Genomic DNA, 16,395 nt, shown 5'->3' with positions numbered 1-16,395 from the left:
TTACTTTTACAAGTATTTATGGTGCAAATGTGATGCCAAGAAGGAAACAAATACTGTATATATCTTGTATTATTTTATCAACAGTTTTCACCATACGTTAATGTGGAAGAGTGAATGGTAAACAGTTAATCTTACTGCGATCCTGTCCTCATTGGCTACGGTTTAACTTGGTGTTTAATTCAGAGTTTCTACACACTGCACAAGAACACTACAGTATTCATACAACCCAGAAGGCATTACTAATGCAGAAATTTCTTTACCTCTATCCATTAATGGAACATACCAATACCCTATGAACAGACTGATTTTTGTAAGAAACTTAGTTTTTCCAACCTTATCTACACAATCATCCACTCTAAGGACGGGATAAGCATCTGGTTTTGTTATAGCATTCACCTTTCTGTAATCAGTACAAAACTTGATACTACCATCTGGTTTAGGTACCATAACACAAGGTGAGCTCCAGTCTGAAGTAGAATGCCTAGTAATACCATTTTCCAACATATACTCAACTTCTTGATCAGCAAGTCTACATTTTTCAACATTCCTGTGATACGGATGTTGTTTTATAAGTTTGGCATCACCAGTATCTACATCATGTGAGGCTACTGTTGTCCTTTTCGGAAAATCAGGGAACAACAGATCCTGAAATTTCATGATCAACCGCTTCATCTGCTGCCGCTGCTATGGCTATAAATGAGCCAGTTTCTCATCAAGATTTTCCAAAATAGTTGAATTTGTCAATCTGGCTGAAATAATGTTTGATTTTAAAATGGGCCTCATAAGGTTTAGTCAGTAAATTTCCAGAGAGCTCAGACCAGTCTTTATTTACAACAACTACTACAGCTGAAGTCTGCTTTTCATGATACGGTTAAACGTGTTTATGTGACAAAGCTGCGTTGGCCTTCTGTCTGGTGTTTTAACTACCGTAGATGTCGGATTATAAGCCACTACTTTTTTCCCACATTTTGAACAGCTTTGAACACTGCGGCCTTTACTACGGTGTGGCTAATGCATGATTTTTTTTCATGCCGCCAAAAACATTTTGCCTCGTAACAGTAGACCAATAAAATTGATGAGTAGTTCACAGAGGTCCAATGAAATTGTACGATAAATCAAGCGCACTTTCACAATTAAATTATTGTAAATCAGTCATTTGTACTCACCCTCATCAACATGGAAAACACTCAAAGAAAAGCATTGTGCTGCCTTTATGGCAGTTATTTAGTTTATAATATTTTCGCTTAGTAATTCATTTTCTAGTTAAAGTTAGAAGTGTTTTAACTATATTTGTTTTCTGTACTACATCCCGGGATGCTATGACGTCACATCCGGTTTCGCCGCGTCTTGTGGGAAAAATGCCGTTTGCGATAAACGGGACGACGGGGGGGAGCGGCGGAGCGGCTTTAGACCCGAGCGAAACGCTGCTTTTAAGTTAAAGGCGATCAATAACTTTTCCTGGTAGGCTGCAGTATATATATTTTTTACCAGTCGTTAGGAGATATTGGAATGTTGTTCAGTAAAAAAGTATACGCAACGTATATTTAAAAGTAGCCGCGTTACAGGCACGGTTCGAAAAAAAGCATTTGCAATATGTATTTGTTTATGTTACCATATGGATTTAATTAAAAGTTAAAAAATCCTCACGTGTAATATCTTTCTGTGTAAATATCTCATATTACAACGTGGGACACCTGCGGCCGAAAATCCGGTGCGGCCGAAAATCCGGTGCGGCCTAAAATCCGGTGCGGCCTGTACAAGTACAAAATTGATTTTATTTCTAAAATTAGAGCCAGCGGCTTTTAATCAGGTGCGCTCTGTAGTGCGAAATCTACGGTACATAATCCACATCATTGACCTTAGACATAATTTCATAGGGACATGGAACCTAGCCTGCAGAGGATTTGTTTGCACAGGGAAAAGAACAAGTACCTTATCTCCTGGCTTGAATGATCTAATTCAGTGGTCCCCAACCACCGGGCCGCAAAGCATGTGCTACCGGGCCGCGAGGAAACAATATTGTTTGTCAATATGAGTCAGCTGCACCTTTCCTCATTCCCTGTCACACCCACTGTTGAACTTGAATGCACACGAGGTCATTACGATGACCCTCTCTACCTCTGCTCCTACGATGAGGACTGACTTATAGAGCTCTGGTTTTCTTCTCCTGAAATCAATAATCAGCTGCTTGGTCTTGCTGATATTGCGTATGAGGTTGTTGTTATGGTACCACTCAGCCACATTTTCAATCTCGCTCCTGTTGGCAGCAAACTTAAATGTGGCATTGGAGCTTTGCTTAGCCACACAGTCATAAGTGTAAAGCAAATAGCACAGGGGAATAAGAACACAGCCTTGTATAAATTGATGCAAGATTCATCACTTTACAGTTCCTTTCAAATGCATTCAACAGTCAGGAGTTAGGAAACCCTTAATTGTGGCCCTGGTTGGGAAAGAGTGAATCTGCACCTAACTTCTCATTATAAGCATATTATAGATCAGCTTACTTTTCATAGGTTTATATCAATGTCAGGCATTGTCTATTTTCTGTACTCCTCACAGCTAATGAGTGTAGAGTATATACGTGTCTACTAATTAGGACCTATTATATTGAAGCACAAACAATCCCATTAAAATATTTGCAGCCAAGGATGCCAAATAATGTTATATTGTTTTCACATTTAAATGGGACTTAGAAGAATTCTATTCATCTCATCAAGTTCAACAATCAACAATCCAATTGCCCCTCATATTTCACTGCGACCTATTCTCTGTCTCATACATCCATACGACTTCTCTGTTTGATTTTCATAATAATCACTTACACCATTCCAGTCAAGATGGCGCTGAGCTGCAATGTCCATCAAGGTCATGGCTCAGACTTAGTTGTTTTTTAGGTTTGTGGCGGATGGTTTAGGGGACGGCATGGGGAGTTTAGAAGGTCATGTTAGGGTTCAGGGTCAAGGATGAAGGAGAATGAAGAGTTAGGGGCAGGAGCCAGTGTTAAGTCCAAGTTGGAGTGATCCTGGGGGTTGGGTCAGTAAGCTCTGAAAACAGCAATCCCCAGGTTGAAGGTACATACAGGTGGGAATCATTTGAACCAGAAACATAGAAAACCTACAGCATAATGCAAGCCCTTCAGCCCACAATGCTGGGCTGAACACGTACTTACTCATTACCTAAGGTTACCTCTATTTTTCTAAACTCCATGTACCTATCCAGGAGTCTCTTAAAAGGCATTATTGTATCTGCCTCCACCACCGTCGCCGGCAGCACATTCCACTCACTCACCACTCTCTGCGTTTATATAAAAAAAAATAAAAAATAAAAAATAATTACCCCTGACATCACCTCTGTACCTACTTCCAAGCACCTTAGATAGATAGATAGATACTTTATTCATCCCCATGGGGAAATTCAACTTTTTTCCAATGTCCCATACACTTGTTGTAGCAAAACTAATTACATACAATACTTAACTCAGTAAAAAATAAGATATGCATCTAAATCACTATCTCAAAAAGCTTTAATAATAGCTTTTAAAAAGTTCTTAAGTCCTGGCGGTAGAATTGTAAAGCCTAATGGCATTGGGGAGTATTGACCTCTTCATCCTGTCTGAGGAGCATTGCATCGATAGTAACCTGTCGCTGAAACTGCTTCTCTGTCTCTGGATGGTGCTATGTAGAGGATGTTCAGAGTTATCCATAATTGACCGTAGCCTACTCAGCGCCCTTCGCTCAGCTACCGATGTTAAACTCTCCAGTCCTTTGCCCACGACAGAGCCCGCCTTCCTTACCAGCTTATTAAGACGTGAGGCGTCCCTCTTCTTAATGCTTCCTCCCCAACACGCCACCACAAAGAAGAGGGCGCTCTCCACAACTGACCTATAGAACATCTTCAGCATCTCACTACAGACATTGAATGACGCCAACCTTCTAAGGAAGTACAGTCGACTCTGTGCCTTCCTGCACAAGGCATCTGTGTTGGCAGTCCAGTCTAGCTTCTCGTCTAACTGTACTCCCAGATACTTGTAGGTCTTAACCTGCTCCACACATTCTCCATTAATGATCACTGGCTCCATATGAGGCCTAGATCTCCTAAAGTCCACCACCATCTCCTTGGTCTTGGTGATATTGAGACGCAGGTAGTTTGAGTTGCACCATATCACAAAGTCCTGTATCAGTTTCCTATACTCCTCCTCCTGTCCATTCCTGACACACCCCACTATGGCCGTGTCATCAGCGAACTTCTGCACATGGCAGGACTCCAAGTTATATTGGAAGTCTGATGTGTACAGGGTGAACAGGACCGGAGAGAGTACGGTTCCCTGCGGTGCTCCTGTGCTGCTGACCACCGTGTCAGACCTACAGTCTCCCAACCACACATACTGAGGTCTATCTGTCAAGTAGTCCACTATCCAATCCACCATGTGAGAGTCTACTCCCATCTCTGTTAGTTTGTGCCTTAAGATCTTGGGCTGGATGGTGTTAAAGGCACTAGAGAAGTCAAGGAATGTAATCCTCACAGCACAACTGACCCCATCTAGGTGAGAGAGTGATTTGTGCAGCAAATACGTGATAGCATCCTCCACTCCCACCTTCTCCTTATACGCAAACTGAAGAGGATCCTGGGTGTGCCTGGTTTGTGGCCTCAGATTCTGTATTATCAGCTGCTCCATGGTCTTCATCACGTGCGACGTCAAGGCAACAGGTCTGAAGTCGTTCAACTCCTTTGGTTGTGGTTTCTTCGGTACCGGGACAATACAGGATGTTTTCCACTGTCTGGGTACTCTTCTCTGCTCCAGGCTCATGTTGAAGATGCGCTGTAGTGGTTCTCCCAGCTCAGTCGCACAGGCCCTCAGTAGTCGTGGGGAAACTCCATCCGGTCCAGCCGCCTTGCTGGTACAGATCTTCCTCAGTTGACCTTCCACCTGTGCATCCTGGGCGTAACTCTGTTAAAACTGTGGGTTAAAACTGTGCCCTCTCGTGTTAGACTCAACCCAGATCACCAGGGTCAAAGGTCCATGCAAATCTGGACATCGAGGCCCAAAGTGCTCTGCGGTCGAAGGTCACTGATCATGGGAATCCCAGTTCATCAAGTCCAGGGACAGAGTTACTTACAGGCAGGAATCATAAGAACCAGTGATACCGCTGCAGATTACTGAGGTCAAAGTCCATGGTTGTTGAGAAGTTGAGGCCCAAAGGTCAAACCAATAATTGGTGAATCCTGTGGTCATGGATCTGAAGGTAAAACCCATGATCAGTGAGTCCTGGAGTTGGTACCAAGAGGTTAGCAAAGTCCGGAGGGCAAAGCTGAAGGTTCAAAGGTCGAAGACCAAGTCAGCAAGCCTGGTGGTAGATGCCCAAAGGTCAAATTTGTAAATATGAGCCTGGGACTGAAGGGTACAGTTGAAATTTACCAGAATGATTCCACGGATATATTTTAGGCATGTGGTTATTCTGGAGATGCTGTTTAGAATCATGGCATTGTAAACAATGTAAGAGAGAAACTGTTTCCATTGTGGAAAAGTGAAAAGTTATCTGATAGAATAAACTGTTTGCATTGCAAATAATGGGAGAAGCTCTATTTATCATTGCATATTCCATTATTCCACTATAATATGACATCTACTTCTGTTTTATCGAGGACTGAAGTTTGAGGTGAAACAGAATGACATTTCAAAATTGTCAGGTGCTTCAAGAATAAAAGAATACAGTATCATTGCAATGTCTACCATAATTTGGTTAGAACTGGGCAGGGAGGGGTAGCAGCCCAATCTGAATCTTCTGTGAAGAAGAACCCAAAAAAGCTACAGATAAACCCAATGAAAGACACCCCCAGGGGAGCCCGAGGGGTGGGGGGGGGGAGAATGAGCACCCCAATAGGACGGACCTAATAATGACCAAGGCAAATGGATTGTCAACGATGAGAGAGAGATGCATTTGCAGCAAGGTTTGTAAGAACAAGCGCTTATGCTGGTGAGACAAGGGAGGAGCCCGGCCTGGAGTTACCCCACAGAGCCCAGAATCTCCAAATGCCAGAAGCTTCTGTCCCAAGCAACATAGTTGAACAGCGCCAGATCAAGTGGCCCCCAGCCAGCAACAAGAAAGAGTGGCTCCAGTTCGATGGGGATGTAGCAAGGATCATAGAGTTGACAGCCAAGGGAGATGTTGACAGACGGCTTCAGACAATTACCACCATCATTGTCAGCTTGGACCAAATAGCAACAACTTTACTGAGGGCAGATGTGGTCCTTTCTTCAGTGTCCTTGAAGCAGGTTGCCCTCATCGAGTTGACAGTTCCCTGGGAGGACCGCATTGAGGAGGCAAATGAGCGGAAGCAGGCCTGGTGGAGCAGTGCTAGAGGCAAGGCTGGAAGGCTCACTGCGAGCCCATCGAAGTAGGGTGCAGGGGTTTTGCCGGCCACTCACTCTGCAGAGTCTACACCCTACTTGGCATCACTGAGGCTGGTAAGAGGAAAGCTATCAGGACCATCACAGAGGCTGTTGAGAGAGGCTCCAGATGGCCATGGATCAGGAGGGGTGATCCATGGGCCAATGCTGTTGGGACACAAGCTGGGGTCTGATCAACCCTGGCTGGGTCACCTGGGCAAGGGTGTATGATGTTGAAAGACCCGAAACACCGGACGACCCCAGGTTACATCACTGATGATCTGTCCCAGCGCATCCGCGGAATGTATCTTAGAATCATCCATCTCTTTATCTGGTTAGTTTTTAATTAGTGGACAACAGTAATATAGAAACTACTGCTATTCAATTGAAGAAAACGGAGGAGGGATTGGGTGTTAAATAAATATGTTTTAGGAAAGACCAGAAATATGGTTAATCAGTCAATCAAATCATTTTAGTGGCCTTGGTGCCATTATTACTAAGAATGCTTTTATGGCAAGATATAACCTTGTACTTTGCAAGGTGGCACATTAATTTTTTTTAAATTTCTACCTCTAAAGGATGAGTTGCTAGTTAAGACACAGATAAAACTTAAGCCCTAAATTGTTCTGACACAGCTGTTATTTTAGCATTGATATTAAACAATTTATTTTAAACCAGTTAATATCCCTGCAACATTCATCCACAAATATCCCCATATATTGGGCCTGACAATGATTAATTCTGTTTAGTTTTTTGAACTGTACATGTTTCTGGCAGATTTATCATCTATCCTAATTTATTTATTTCAGAAATGGTGGTGAGCTTTTTCATAGGGATTTCCAAACTTTAGACCTATAACAATGAAGGAATAGTTAAATATTTCTAAATCAGGAAGTTGTGTGATGTGAAAGAGAACAAATGTTGCCTGCCCTTTACCCTTGGCGGTGGAAGTGGCAGGACTGGAAGGTGCTGTTTTATTTACTAGCTTATTGCTGCAAATTTATTTTCTTTTGGAGGCATGCAATGTTCAAGACTGAAGTGGAAATGTTAAAAGCCAAATTTGCATCTAGCTTCAGTTATATGCTAAATATTAGTTTGAAGTAATTATTTTTTGAAACCACATTCTATCTTGCCAGCAGTCAGTTATGCAGAATCTCTGCCAGACTAAGAAATACAGTTGAATAACACTTTTCACATGCTTCAGTTGTTCTGAGGTGCTTTACAGCAAATGAGTATTTTTGAAGTATGTTCACTTGCATTGAAGGGAATCTATTGGTGTGAATGGATTGTAATAAATGAGGCTGGAGAAATGACATTAAATAAGTATTGTAATATTACCCTTTCATGAGGTTCTTTATTCTAGACTGACGTACTTGTTATTTGAAGTACAGCAGACAAAATATTGCAAAATGATGTGGAATTTTAATCTAACCTGTAACAATTCTAGTTGAATATTATTTTCCATTGATCATGTCTTTATTTTACAGGCTCAAGTACAAGACATTGTTCCAACCATTGGATTCAGCATAGAGAATTTCAAGACCTCAGGGTACTATCTGTTGCATGCTTCTCTGTTTGGTTTGGTCAGGTATATGGGGAGCAATTAGAATTATATTTTTATTAGACAAATCATGTCAAATCCTTTGTACTTTTGGAATTCTTTCTTTTGTAAGATTTCAATCATATTCTGGACAATAGGTCCTGTACCATACCTCTCCAGAATAGTTTTAGTACGATTGTTCCATATTAGTTCTTTCTTGCAAATAGCTTTGTTTGAATGTACAGTATATAATGATTAAGATAGGACTCAGCACATCAATATTGCAGGTGGGATTGTCTAATGCCGATTATCTGTGCTTATCCATGAACCCATTTTGATGTAAGGTTACCAAAACTTTCATCTGAACCCAACGGCAGTTTTTTCCCCCAGTTTTAAAGCTTTCTTTATCCAGCTTTGAATGCCATAATCTGCTGCTGCCACCATTCTGGGAATAAACCTATTACCATTGGCTTTTAGAGACCCTCTCCCAGTCAATAGCCCAACACAGAGGTTTGGCATGTGATTTCCCTCATCAGAGCTTTTCACAATATAGTGTTGGTGGTGTGTTACTCCATTGAGTGGAAATTAGTTCTGAATAACCATATTTGGTTGGATTAGAAAGGTTTAGCCACTACTTTTTGGGTTCATTGAGTACATTGATAGACATGATTTCACCATAAGTATCAGGGGTATTAACTAAAGTGCAAAAAAACTATGTGTAACTGTACGTTCAAGCATAATTTCTGCAAATCCCTGAATACAGTAGATATATTTTAAATAAATTATTTTTCAGTCGATGTTGATATTCTTAGTAAATGAACACAGTCAGTCAATTCAGTGTAGTTTGGAAGTTAAATTCATGAGGATTATGCTTTCAGAGCTTAATATGGCACATGCCTAAATTTTTAAAGTTCCTGTATTTATGCTTTAGTTGTACTGGTGGTCAAGAGGAAAGAACAGCAAATCTTAAAATGCATTTCAAACTCAGCTGGAAGTTTTTAAAATTGTTCCAGACCTTTAACTTTTCCACTTATCACCTCCTAGCTTCTTACTTCATCCCCTCTCGCCCACTGTACTCCCCCTTCCCCCTTCCTTTCTAGTTGTAATAAAGGGCCTCAGTTCAAAATATCAACTGTTTACTCTTTTCCATTGACACTGCCTGGCCTGCTGATTTTCTCCCAACATTTTGTGTGTTGCTCTGGATTTCCAGCATCTACAGAATCTCTAGGGTTTAAAATGCAATATTTTTCTCAAGATACTTGTATGTCTGAAATTTATGTAAATTGGAAATGCATCTGGTGAGTGGTGTGAAATGATTAGCTAGCTTACAGCTTTAAAATAATGTATAACTTGATAATAGTTCAAGTTTATTGTCATCTGACTGTGTCTGTAAAAAGCATTCATTCCCTTGGAAGTTTTTTTTCATGTTTTATTGTTTTACAACATTGAATCACAGTGGATTTAATTTGACTTGTGTTGATACTGATCAACAGAAAATGACTTTTTCATGTCAAAGTGAAAACAGAACTCTACAAGGTCATGTACATTAATTAAAAAATAAAACATAGAATAATTGATTGCCTAAGTATTCACCCCCTTTAGTATGAAACACCAAGTCATCACTGACACAGCCAATTGGTTTTAGAAGTCACATTTGGAAGTCCTGTGTGCTATCAAGGAGTTTCAATTGGTTGTAGTAATTGATTCCTGAATCTGGAAGGTCCAACTGCTGGTGAATCAGAATCCTGGCAAAAACTGCACCATGAAGACAAAAGAACACTCCAAGCAACTCTGTGAAAAGGTTATTAAAAAGCACAAGTCAGGAGATAAATGCAAGACAATTTCCAAGTCACTGAATATCTCTTGGAGTACAGTTAAGTCAGTTATCAAGTAATGGAAAGAGTATGGCACAATTATAAATCTGCCTAGAGCAGGCCGTACTCAAAAACTGAGTCACCATACAAGAAGGGGACTAGTGAGGGAGGCTACCAGGAGATCTATAACAACTCCGGACGAGTTACAAGCTTCAGTGACTGAGATGGGAAAGACTATGTGCATACAACTGTTTCCTGGGTGTTTTGCCAGTTGCAGCTTTATGGGAGGGTGGCAAAGAGAAAGCCACTATTGGAAAAAAAACCTCACCTGAAATCTCATCTAGAATTTGCCAGAAGGCATGTGAGAGACTCTGAAGTCACCAGGAAGAAGGTTTTATGGTCTGATGAAGCCAAAATTGATATTTGGTTAAGATAAGCCAACACCATTAATTATCAAAAACATACCATCCCTACTGTGAAGCATGGTGGTGGCTGCATCCTGCTGTGGGGATGCTTCACTGCAGCAGGCCCTGGAAGGCTTGTGAAGGTAGAGGGTAAGATAAATGCAGCAAAATACAGGGAAATCCTGGAGGTAAACCTGACGCAGTCTGCAAGAGAACTGCAACTTGGGAGAAGATTTATTTTTCATCAAGACAATGACCTCAAGCAGAAAGCCAGAGCTACACAGGAATGGCTTAATAACAACAAAGTTAATATCCTAGAGTGGCCAAAGTCAGTGTCCAGGCCACAATTCAAGTGAGAATTTGTGGCTGGACTTGAAAGGGGCTATTCGTTCGTGCTCCCCATGCAATCTGACAAAGCTTGAGCAGTTTTGTAAAGAAGAATGGGGGGGAAATTGTAGTGTCCAAATGTGCAAAGCTGATAGTGACCTATCCACATAGACTCAATGCTGTAATTGCTGCCGAAGTTGCATCCACTAAATCATGCAGTTAATTATTTTGTGTTTAATAATTGTAATAAATTTAGACTAATTAGAAAAAAAATTCACTGTGACAGGAAAGAGTCTTTCCTGTCAAAAAAAGCCAAATTAAATTCACTGTGATTCAATGTGGTAAAACGATAAAACATGAAAACTTCCAAGGGAGGTGAATACTCTTTATAGGCACTGTATATACAAGCAAATGAAGCAATGTTTCTCCAGACCACAGTGCACTCACAAAACATATATCACACACAGCACATAAAGCAGAATATTACCACAAATAATAAAATATAATTCAAAATGCATGTTGGCACAGAACAGATAAACAGTAGACAACTTGCTCTCTTATTGATGAGACCTCAATGATGGCAGGGTATTTGTCAGTCTCACAGCCTGAGGGAAGAGGCTGTACCCAGTCTGGCAGACCTAGTCCTGATGCTCTTGTACTTGCTCCCTGACAGTAGTGGATCATAGAGGTTGTGGAATGAATGGTAGGGATCTTCAAGAATACTTTGGGCCCTTTGTATACAACACTCCCAGTAAATGTCACAAATTGGTGCGAGACCCCAGTGATCCTCTCAGCAGTTTTTACTATCTTCTCTAGGGTCTTGCAGTCTGACGCTTTGCCGCTTCTTCTGTACCAGCCAGATAGGACACTCTCAAAGGTTGTTAGAATGGGGGCAGGTAGCCTTGCATGCCTCAATCTCCTCAGAAAGTGTAGACATTTTTGTGCCTTCTTGACGAATGAAGTTTTGATGGTCTAGGCTGGATCTATTTCAATCTAACAATTCACATGAAGATATCCTAGCTCTTAAGCAAAGTAATAATTGAGTTAAGATCAGCCTCTGAAGCACTTACCCATTAATTTTGTCAATATCAATATCCAGATTTTATATTAGAAGAACAAACTGTCCATTTGTGAAATTTCTGGGTGAATCAGTTTTTGAGATTGTACCATGATGTTAAGTTTGCAGGTATTGTAGCCTTGTTCTTGATACTTTTGTCTTTTATTTTCCACTTCCCTAGCCTATCTTTTACAGTGTTTGATATGTCTGGCCAGGGAAGATACCGGAACTTATGGGAACACTATTATAAGTAAGTGCCGCATACAATAAATCACAATAATATTTGCAAAATTCCTAAAAAGCATTTGATGCCACTGACCTAGCATGTCCTTCTATAATAAATCCACTGTCTTAGAGTCTCAGTTAATTTAATTTTTGTTGGGAACAAACATGCAGTCTAAAACAGAACATTATTTGAGAGTGAGTGAGTGTGTGTGTGCACACACACACGTAATCCGTTTTAAACCCAGCATGAATAGTTTTCCTGTCTAAACTGATTAATTTTATTCAATTTTGAATTGTTAACTTCTTTTACACAGAGCTTAAGGAAATATAGTTCAGTGCTCTTAACAAGTAACATAATGCAAGAAATGAGTTTATTAATCACTTTTATTGGGAAAAAGATAATACTTAGTAATATCTTCAAGCACATGCAGTGTTAGGAAGAGGCAACTGATTTTGCAGGAATTGCTAACAGTTCAGTCACTAAGTCAATAATGGGTCCAGTGCAACATGAAGCTATTGAAAAAAATTGATCTGTTTCAGTCGATATTCGTATCAATCCTCCACTGGGTGTACGGAAGTAGTTTCTATGTATCAAAGGCTCTATGGTTTTTGCAATTTTTTCAGAAAACCAATGGTGTTGTTGTATACATTGTATGTACTATTACACAGTATTGTTTTCATGGTATTATTTGATTTGGTCTATTGCAATATTGTTGACATTGAGTAAATTAAATAAAAACACAAAAATTAATTAAAATTGTGGCTGCACTGTGGGTCAACAGAACTGGAAAAAATGTTGGCAAGAGAACTAATTTTAGTGTTCATATAAATATTACTGGCTATTATATAATGTTTTTGTTGAGGCATTAGATTGGGCTTATATACCAGGGTACAGTTTTTTTTTAAATTCCCTCCCCTTCCCTCTTTTATTCCGCATTCTGTCCTCTTGCCTCTTCTCGCCTGCCAATCATCTACCCCAGGTGCCCTCCCTCTTCCCTTTCTCCTATGATCCACTTTCTTTTCCTATCAGATTCCTTCCTCCCCCAGTCCTTTTCCTTTCCCACCCAACTGGCTTCACCTGTCACCTACTCAGCTTACCAAATATTAAAGGCCTTTTTAAATCTGCCCAAACAAACTGAAAACCTTTTCACTTCAAAAGTAAAAATATCATTAAGTCAAAGCTAGAATTTAAGCTAGGGGAAAAACAGTTATTTTTTTAGGTTAACTTGGACAGAAATTGATCTTGATTATTTTGAATATCATGACTCTTAAAGTGTTGTGTTTAAAGGAGTCAAATAAACTTTGGTTAAAAATTCTGCAATGGTGAAGCATACAGTGCATTGAGTATTGCAAGCAAAGCATTTATGTAACATGATTAAAGTGAAAGCGTATAGTCAGTCTTTGTTGTCTCTTCAGGGAAGGCCAAGCCATCATTTTTGTTATTGATAGCAGTGACAAGTTAAGGATGGTGGTTGCGAAAGAAGAACTTGACACGCTTCTGAATCATCCAGGTAAGATCATTTGACTTTACTTCCATTCTCAACTTACCTGTAAGAAATACTATTGCCCTTTTTTCCTGACGGCTGTTAAAAAAAGAGACAAAACTAAATCTAAACTACTAATGATACGTGCTTTTTAATCACAGTAACCAATATTATTTAACGAAGTGTAAATTCAATATTATCGATCATTTCAATGGTAGAGCACTGAAGCGTCCCAAATATATCCGTGAGTTCAAGATCATCCTGACGGCTAATAATCGTTGCTACTTTAACAATTATCTTTATTAACTTTAATAATTTTACTTTTACAGTAATTATTTAATTGGATTTAGCATTAATTCGCTTTAATGGTAAAGATGCATTTGAATATGACTGATAGAACAAAAGGCCATGAATTTAATTTTGATGTAAAGACTTTCAAAGAAACTTATTAATCTGATCAAAATTGATGTTTGATTTCTCTTTCCTGTTGTTTCTATTTCATATTAAAATTATTTCTTAGTACAAATTATGTTCATTCAAGTACTTCAGAAAGGTTTCCTAAAAAAGACTAAAAAAGAAGCATTAACGTGCAAAATAAAATTTTGTTTTGTATGAAAATGTAGTAAAGGAACTTGAATTTGTATTATTGACAAGACATTACTGTAAATCTCCAGTAATTTTACTGATGGATCATATTTCAGTTTTTAAATTTTTTTTACTAGAAGCTAATAATTTCTTGCAGGAGTACTACAATTCATAAATGACTTCTCTTATTTTTGATCAGTAGCCTTACTAACTCAGCCAAAGTCTCCATTCTAATGTAAAACATACCAGAACATTTGTTATAAAAATGTTAATCTTTAGAAATAGAAACATTTTGACACCACATTGTGCTTAGACTTGAAACATTGGTACAGTAAAATTTAGTTTCATACAGTGATATCGAAATTCAAGAGCAAGCACTGATAATCACACGTGACAACATGATTATTATCCTGTCCTTGAGCATAATTCTGTTAGGACTTTTCATAACATAGTATACTGACTTGTATATTGGATAGATTTTGATTGCTTAGAATGTAGTTGTTGAAAATAGATGCTGTGTTGAGTAACAAAATAATGACTCTTGCCTTCTGATTTTACATGGTTATGACTACCTGTTCATGCATTTGTAGCCAGCATCAAATATTTGCACTCCAGTTGTAAAAGTATTCTTTTCATGTATACTTGTACCCTAAATAGCCTCACATTTTGTCTGATAGTCAGCCGAAATGTCCACATATTCATTGTACGTGCTGGAACAAAATAGTTGTAACTTTACTCATTTTTAATATGCTGTTTTTCCCTTCTTTCAGACATTAAACACAGACGAATACCAATTTTGTTTTTTGCAAATAAGATGGACCTCAGAGATGCTTTGTCATCTGTTAAGGTTTCTCAGATGTTGCGTTTAGAAAACATCAAAGATAAGGCATGGCATATTTGGTAAGTAGAATTACAGTGTGTATATTTATTATGTTTGATTCTCAGTAGAGTGCTACTTCAAACATACCGTGAATAATAATTTTTAAAGAATTGTGTTTCAATTGCATACCCTCCAGTCTATAATTTAAAAAGGCACTTGGTGTTAGATCAAATCATGTTCTCAAGTGCCCCTAAGGATATTTGACATTTAAAGTAAATACCACAATTAAGGGTCAGTCATATTTTTTAAATTGAATCTGTCAATGTAACACAGAATCAATGCTTCGCCACCAGATGTCAGTACAGGATGTAAATCCTGTGCCTCTTAAAATGTATAATAAAATTACCAGGGCTAGAACATGAATTACTTTACCCACTTGCTCATATTGATTCCTTGTAAATTACTCATGAAAGTTCAAATGGACTATAGTTTGTTCTGACAGCTATATAATAGTGAATTAATGGTATTTAAAAAAAATGGTAGTTTCTGTTTTCTTCTAAAAATAAGAATGAAAATATAATAACCTTTACAATATTGTTTTAAAAACCTTTTATCCAAGTGTGCTAATTTTTAAAGTAAGTTTCCAAATCAAACAATTTTTATATACATGCTGTTTGAAAGCCAAATTTCAAATAAACTATGTTCTATAAAAGATTGATATTTTGTCCCATATTCTCAAATATACTGTTCGTATGAAATTTAGATAATTCTGAGGAAAAACTCACTGCAAAGAAATTGCTATCTCAGTAGATACTGTCTTTTTCACTTGCATCTTTATACCAGGGACTAGATCTTAAGATGCTCATTCTTTATTATATCAGCCAAGGAGAGTTCCTCTATGCTAATGTAGCCAATTTGTTTCAGTGCTGTTTACTAATGTAGTATACTGACAAATTGCACACAAACTAAAAACACAGCTCACTTTATTGGACTTGAGGCAGATAACTGGTAAAGTTACTTGGCAATTTTGCACGAGAGAAATGTGAGAATATATTTTTCTTATCCAAAGACAGAGTAACAATAAATTGTTCAGCTTACTTATTGTAAGACTGGCCTTTTAAGAATAAAGTTTAATTTGGGAATCAGACCAATTATTCCTCTCCCCCTTTCTTTTTAATTCCTCCTCCCAATTTGAGAGAGGTGCCAAACCTTGAAAATTTCCCACACTTTCTCAGATCATTAAACAAATTATAAGGGCTCCGTGCAATGTCACGATAGTTATACTCATTAAGGCCAAGTGTTATTCTATCTTTTAAATGAGCTTTGAGCTAAAACTGCAAATTCAGACCCCTCATGCTCTTTGTTCACAAAACTGCATTGTTACTGTTATTTCCAGCACCTTTAGAAAGCGTTGATGCACAGAGGGGTCTCATTTTGTTGCACTGAACTGAGGGATGCTGAATATTGCCACCTCCTGATGATTTGAGCCCATCATTTGAAAAATAATCCAGCCTCTTACCATGAAAATACAATAACTCTTCAGCATCATCATTAACCTCCTCTAATCCCACTTCATTGGCCAATTCAATGATGTTTTGGGTGACTGGTTCTGCCTGAAATACTAGGATGTCATTGCATGCTTCTGGCCATAGCTTCTTCCACACTCTTTCTGGAGTTTGAGGTTACTTAATCCCAGGCTGTTCTGATATTATCTACAGCTTTCATGACATTTTAGGTTTTCCAAAATTGCT

The 16,395-nt window shown here is 38.7% G+C and overlaps 1 protein-coding gene across 1 annotated transcript in view; it reads left to right on the top strand.

Moving 5' to 3' along the window:
• Nucleotides 1-16,395, top strand: part of arl6 (ARF like GTPase 6) — a 65,482-nt gene that overhangs the window by 33,633 nt on the left and 15,454 nt on the right. The window contains exons 3-6 of the mRNA XM_073045582.1: nucleotides 7,876-7,937; nucleotides 11,712-11,780; nucleotides 13,172-13,266; nucleotides 14,595-14,724. Coding sequence (XP_072901683.1) covers nucleotides 7,876-7,937; nucleotides 11,712-11,780; nucleotides 13,172-13,266; nucleotides 14,595-14,724 — 356 coding nt within the window. The remainder of the gene's footprint in view (nucleotides 1-7,875; nucleotides 7,938-11,711; nucleotides 11,781-13,171; nucleotides 13,267-14,594; nucleotides 14,725-16,395) is intronic.

Source organism: Hemitrygon akajei, chromosome 5, assembly GCF_048418815.1.
Source record: "Hemitrygon akajei chromosome 5, sHemAka1.3, whole genome shotgun sequence".
In the NCBI taxonomy this organism is placed as follows: domain Eukaryota; kingdom Metazoa; phylum Chordata; class Chondrichthyes; order Myliobatiformes; family Dasyatidae; genus Hemitrygon; species Hemitrygon akajei.
Note: the sequence above shows the minus strand (reverse complement) of the source record. Positions and strands in the feature narration are given on the sequence as shown.